The sequence below is a fragment of the Hevea brasiliensis genome, chromosome 16 (assembly GCF_030052815.1).
Source record: "Hevea brasiliensis isolate MT/VB/25A 57/8 chromosome 16, ASM3005281v1, whole genome shotgun sequence".
Taxonomy (NCBI): Eukaryota; Viridiplantae; Streptophyta; class Magnoliopsida; order Malpighiales; family Euphorbiaceae; genus Hevea; species Hevea brasiliensis.
The window spans coordinates 42,860,743-42,866,917 of NC_079508.1; the positions used below are offsets into that span (position 1 = coordinate 42,860,743).

At 33.2% G+C, this 6,175-nt stretch overlaps 1 protein-coding gene across 1 annotated transcript; it reads left to right on the forward strand.

Moving 5' to 3' along the window:
* The first annotated feature begins 161 nt into the window (after positions 1–161).
* LOC110636759 (patellin-3) lies at positions 162–2,869 on the forward strand. Its single transcript, XM_021786592.2, has 4 exons — positions 162–1,563; positions 1,670–1,794; positions 1,914–2,064; positions 2,238–2,869. The coding sequence occupies exons 1-4, from the start codon at positions 316–318 to the stop codon at positions 2,490–2,492; spliced, it is 1,779 nt and encodes a 592-aa protein (XP_021642284.2). The 5' UTR covers positions 162–315; the 3' UTR covers positions 2,493–2,869.
* The last annotated feature ends 3,306 nt before the right edge of the window (positions 2,870–6,175 follow it).

The window sequence follows — 6,175 nt, forward strand, 5'->3', positions numbered from 1 at the left end:
AAGAGACGAAGAAGATGAAATATAAACAAACAAAAAATTATATTTACATGAAAAAATAATAAATAGACTAATAGCATAGGATTCCAGATTTCCCTTACTCTCTCAAACAATTGTCTGTTTTTTCAATCTTACGTTAAAAAAAAAAATGCAGTCAGAACTCATAACTCACAACTCAGACCCGCGTGACTCATTTCCTCAGCATTTACACTTCACTTTACTCTTTTTCTCTTCTCTCTCTTCCCTCGCACTCTCACTCCCTCCCCTCTTTTTCTTCGCACGCCAAACACTTGCTTATCTCTGTCTCCGCTTCCAAACATGGCCGAAGATTCTTCTGTTTCTACTGCCCCACCGCCAGAAGTCCAGGCTCCGTCACCTGCACCTGTGGCTGAAAAGAAGGAAATAGAAGCCTCTCTGCCTGCTCCACCTTCAGTTGTGGAAGAGTCTGAATCGCCGGTCATTATAGAGAAAGAAGAGCCACCACGGCCAACTACACCGCCGCAAGAGTCTAAATCACTGGCGGCTATGATGGAGAAAGATGAGTCTTTCTTTTCTCCTCTGCCGTCTGCGGCTGCGGAGGAGACAGGTGAGGAAATGGCCGAGTCTGTAGTTAGTAAAGAAGAGGTTGTTGTGGTTGAGGCTGGGAAAGAGAAGCAAATTGAAGAGCAAAAGATTCCTCAGACTTTGGCTTCGTTCAAGGAGGAGAGTAACATAGTGGCTGATCTCTCTGATTTTGAGAGGAAAGCTTTGGAAGAACTGAAGCAGTTGGTTCAGGAAGCTCTCAATACAGACCAATTTAGCTTTCCACCACCACCACCAAAAGAAGAAGAGGGACAGAGTGTTACTCCACAAGGACAAAATACCCAAGAAATTCCTGCTTTGTCATCTGAACCGACCTTGGATACTCCTTCAAAAGCTGAAGCACCCTTGTCAGAATCTGATGTCAGTACAGAGATTAAACCACCACCACCCCAAGAATCAAAAGTTGAAGAAGGAACCCAATCCAAAGAATCCCAAGAAGAAGCTAAAAAAGAAGAGCCAAAGCTTGCATCTCCTCCAGAGGAAGTCTCCATATGGGGGATTCCTCTTCTCAAGGATGATAGAAGTGATGTGATACTCTTGAAGTTCTTGAGGGCCAGGGAGTTCAAAGTAAAAGATGCATTTATCATGATCAAGAGCACAATCCGATGGAGGAAGGAATTTAAAATCGATGAACTTCTTGATGAAGATCTAGGCGATGATTTGGATAAAGTTGTGTTTATGCATGGTCATGACAGGGAGGGGCATCCTGTGTGCTATAATGTGTATGGGGAGTTTCAGAATAAAGAATTGTATCAGAAGACATTTGCTGACGAGGAGAAGAGAATGAAGTTTCTGCGGTTTCGGATTCAGTTCTTAGAGAGGAGTATAAGGAAGCTTGATTTTAGTCCTGGTGGTATTTCTACTATCTTTCAGGTTAATGATCTCAAGAATTCTCCAGGACCTGGAAAACGGGAGCTTAGGTTGGCCACCAGCCAGGCTCTTCAATTGCTTCAGGACAATTATCCTGAGTTTGTAGCTAAACAGGTATTGTTTTGCTCATGATTTTACAATCTTGATTCGATTATGATTGAAGTGCAATTGGATAGTATATTTTTGGTTTGTAAATTATTTTGGGTTTGCATTTCTATAGGTGTTCATCAACGTCCCTTGGTGGTATCTTGCTTTCTATACAATGATCAGTCCATTCATGACCCAGAGGACCAAAAGCAAATTTGTATTTGCAGGCCCATCAAAATCTGCTGAGACCCTTTTCAAGTTGGTCGATTCTCTGTTTATTTAATTTTGCTAAATTGGCATTCAATATTGGTTTCTTGAAGTTCTTAGCTTTCTTTTTGTGGTTAATTTGAGCACTAAATTTTTTGTGGTTAAAACAGATATATATCACCTGAGCAAGTGCCTATTCAGTATGGTGGCTTGAGTGTGGATTACTGTGATTGCAACCCTGAATTTACTGTTGCCGATCCTGCAACTGAGATAACTGTGAAACCAGCAACCAAGCAAACTGTGGAAATTATAATTTATGAGGTGCAATTGAGTTTCTTCTTTATTTGTTAGTTCTTGCAATTGCTACATTCTTCTTGGTATATTCATTCTTTATAATGAACTTTATTTTTAATTCTGGCTATGGTAGTGATCATTTTTATTTGTTGATGGAATTTTTTCTCTGTATTTAGTAATTTCAAATTGGTGCATTGCAGAAATGTATAATTGTCTGGGAAATCCGAGTTGTGGGGTGGGAGGTGAGCTACGGTGCTGAGTTTGTGCCTGATGCTAAAGATGCATATACAGTCATCATACAGAAACCGACAAAATTGGCCCCAACCGATGAACCAGTGGTGACTAGCAGCTTCAAAGTTGGTGAACTGGGTAAAATCTTGCTCACAGTGGACAATTCAACCTCAAAAAAGAAGAAACTTCTCTACAGGTTCAAGATCAAACCCTTCTCAGATTGAGGATTTCACTATATTCAATGCCTTAAGTTTCAGATAGTTGGATGTGGAAATTGAATTAATTTTTCTCTAGTTTCTGGGTGATATTTTACTTTCCCCTATTTCTGTTTCTTGGCTTCGGTTCTTCATGGTGAGTGGCATACTGGTACTGGTGCTGAATAGCAAAATGGGTTTGGCCATGGTTCCTTTCTGTCAATAATTTTGGGCAAACAAGCACTTATGAGAGTAAATGAAGAGAAATATTGTTGTAGAACTTAATGAGATGTTTTGCAGTGTACATTTACTTGTATGTGGATGTCTATATTTTTGGATCATTTTAGTAATGTACACTAAACGATTATATCATTGATTGACATAATTAAATCTTCATGCTCCTGCAATGGATCTTCTTTGAATGTGGTAATACTAACTTAGCAGCTCATCGATTTCTGAAACCAATGGTATCCCTTATTTTCAGCATTCCAATTATCCATCTTTAGTATAGTTCATCTATCTCACCGGTCTCTGGCTGCACTTGCATGTTTGATGGTTGTTTGGGTCAAGTAAACATTGTCAGCATCAAAACCCAGTTTGTTCATTTGGAAAAGAAAGCAGAAAACTGGGAAAAATTAAAAAAAAAAAAGGTTGAATTTGTCCTTGGAAGGGATATGTTTCATGAAGAAAACATGTTATGGATGGGAAGGTCAAAGTAGTTTGGTAGCAGAAAATGAGAGGACAATTGATCAGCAGATGCATGTGCCTTGCTTGTTGCATCGTCTGTTGTCGTCTACTCCTGTGTCAAATTGTTATGGCTTCTGTGGGATTTACTGCAAAGAATTCACCAAACTGAAGGTGCTTGGACCAGGTCTTTGATCATTGCATCATAACTTCATGCGAAGAAAACTCTCATTACAGCCATGGATAAAAGAACTATTGATCATGAGTTTAATTTCTAGATTATTTCTCAAATATTTATTATGTGTGTAAATTTCTTAATTTTGACATGATATGGATTGCAACTGACTAAATTTTATGGTTGGAAAATGCCAACAAATTATGATGATTCTTTATGATAATTATTTTTTTTCTTGTATATGATTGTCATTTTCTTTGAAAGTATATGTTTATTTTTGCATGATTTTTCCAGATTCATATGCTTCTTGGACCACAGGAGTTTAATAGAGGCCATCAATTATCATTGCTTTCAAAAACCACTGATATTTCTGTTATCATTAGTCTGGATTTATTCTATAGTGCCTGCATCTCACAAAAAACTTTTTGCAGATAATACAGCTTCTATTCCACTGAAAAAAGAATCTCCCCCTCTCCCCCCCCACCCAACCAAAAAAAAAAAAAAAAAAAAAAAAAAAACCCTTTCCACTGTCATTTCTTGCTCATCTTAAAACTGGATTAATCTCTCTATCAAATTCATACTCTGGAAGAGAAATAAGCATCGAATATGGTCATGATCAAATAGAATATCAAAACTATTTTAAATAGAAATATATGGATTTGTTTTTGTGATTTAACTCTATTAGACATTAAATCTGTATCAATTTTCAAAATTTGTAAATCCTTTGACGATCACAGAAAGCTAAATTGCTCTTCCAATAATGTTGTCTATGAATTGGATTGAACTTGAATTTTCTCCGTAGACTTTATCATTATACTCAACACTTATTAGTCGATTTTTTATATCTTATCAATGTACTCAACACTTGTTTGTCGGTTAATCGTCTATTCTTTAGTGTAAGAATTCAAACATAGTCATTTTGATCAAAACTTTGAACACTCAAATATAAGTGATAATGGTGCTTTCACTAAGGGAGACAAAATAAAGCCTTCATTGATGGAAATTCATGCTATTTGTGAAGTTAGGCTAAAATCCCCAATAAACCGTCAAACTTAATCACTTTCACTATGTTGGCATATTTTACACACGTTACTAAGTGGGATCAGAGTAAAACTATGAGCGTAGGCAAAGAAGCTTGTGAAACCAAATAGTGTTTGATTTTATTGTTGGCATTTCCCTCACCTTTCTCTTATGTTTATTAACTTCCATTCTCCAGTTTAACCTAGCTTAATTCAATAATTAAAAGATAAATTACTCATCTAATATAGTTAAGTTCGAGTCTTCACTCTTCTAATCTTTTTACTAAAAAAAATTACTTCCATTTTTCATTTAAAATAGGACTCAAATTGAACCCTCAATTTCAAATTAAAAGTGCAGCTTTAAGATGCTTTATTTGGTTGGCATATGATTAAGAATTTAAAAATTGTTGGTTTTGGTTATGATTACTGAGCTTAGGTCTAGAAATTAACAACCCCAGCAAGCATTCATTGAATGGAATTAATTTGTTGGGCTTTCAATTTTTAGGTTGATTATGTTAGGTGAGTGGCTTCACCTTTTCTTTCACTAACTGTGCTTTTCTTCACAGGCGTGACCAAACTCAATACTTTAGGACCTATTTGCATCACAATCATTCTTGGATTGTTTATATGCTCACACAATTCTCAAACATCAAATACTTCGATGGGAACTCAAATTTGAGACATCACAATTCTAAAAATAATTCAAATATTATTAAGTTTCGATTAAAATTTTAACTCAAAATATTATAATTCTGAGATAATTTCAATAGTGCTGAGCATATTTCTCACATTTTCTTAAAATATAACATAGATTTCAACAATAAATTTAATTGTTAAATGTAGTATTTAATTGTAAATTAAATATGAAATTTATATTTATAAATTATTTTATTGTGGGATGTCATCAACCAAACATGCCTTTAAATTTGCATGCTATTTTCTTTCATTGAGTAGTTTAAAGTATTTATATAATATGTAGATACATGGATTATTATATTTACATTTAATTTATATATTCATAAAATATATATTTATAAACCAAGAATGATGAAATCCCAGTTGCATGCTGGAATCCTCTGAACATTAATGCCAATGTAACAGCGTTGGTGAAGACAGCAAATGCCTTTGGAGTTTTGTGGATGCCTCACATGGGAAGCATCATTAGGAGTCACTACTTCTCAAATTTAATAATATTTGTTTGCTTCTATTATTATTATTATTACATAAGAAAGAACTAATTAAATACAATTTCAATACAGTCAATTACGTTCATTAATTAAAAAAAAAATCTTCTCAATTTTTATTAATTACAAAATTAATTTACTAAAAAAATAATTTTGAATATCAAAATTTAAATATTAAGTGTACAAAATAAATTGATAGACATGTTTAATGTGATTTAATTAATTCTTAATTTATTTTTTTAAATAATTTTTATATAACAATAAAAAATTTTTACATATCAAATTAAATTTTATTATATCTATAAAGACCAAAAACTTTAAACTAATTTTTTAAATAAAAAAATTGAGAATATATGAAAAATAAAATTATGTTGACGTATGAAATTCTTTAAATCTTTAATATGATAATCTTAAATTATTAAATTTCTTTTATAATTAATTCTATAAAAATTTTATCAATATTCAATACAATATAAAAAAAAAAACTCAAATATTTATATATTGTTCAAATTAAATTTGCTCATACTAAAATCATAAAAACTAATAATATTATTTGAGCAATTTTGCTATAAGAAAATAGCTAATTTGAATATTGAAGATAATTAAATTATTAATAAAAGATAAGCTAATTTGAATATTGAAGATAATTAA

Excerpts from the sequence above, each read along its gene's own strand:
- LOC110636759 (XM_021786592.2), top strand. The coding sequence starts at position 316 with ATGGCCGAAGATTCTTCTGTTTCTACTGCCCCACCGCCAGAAGTCCAG. Across the intron at positions 1,564-1,669 it reads CTGAGTTTGTAGCTAAACAG|GTGTTCATCAACGTCCCTTG; the intron begins GTATTGTTTTGC and ends GCATTTCTATAG. Across the intron at positions 1,795-1,913 it reads TCTGCTGAGACCCTTTTCAA|ATATATATCACCTGAGCAAG; the intron begins GTTGGTCGATTC and ends TGGTTAAAACAG.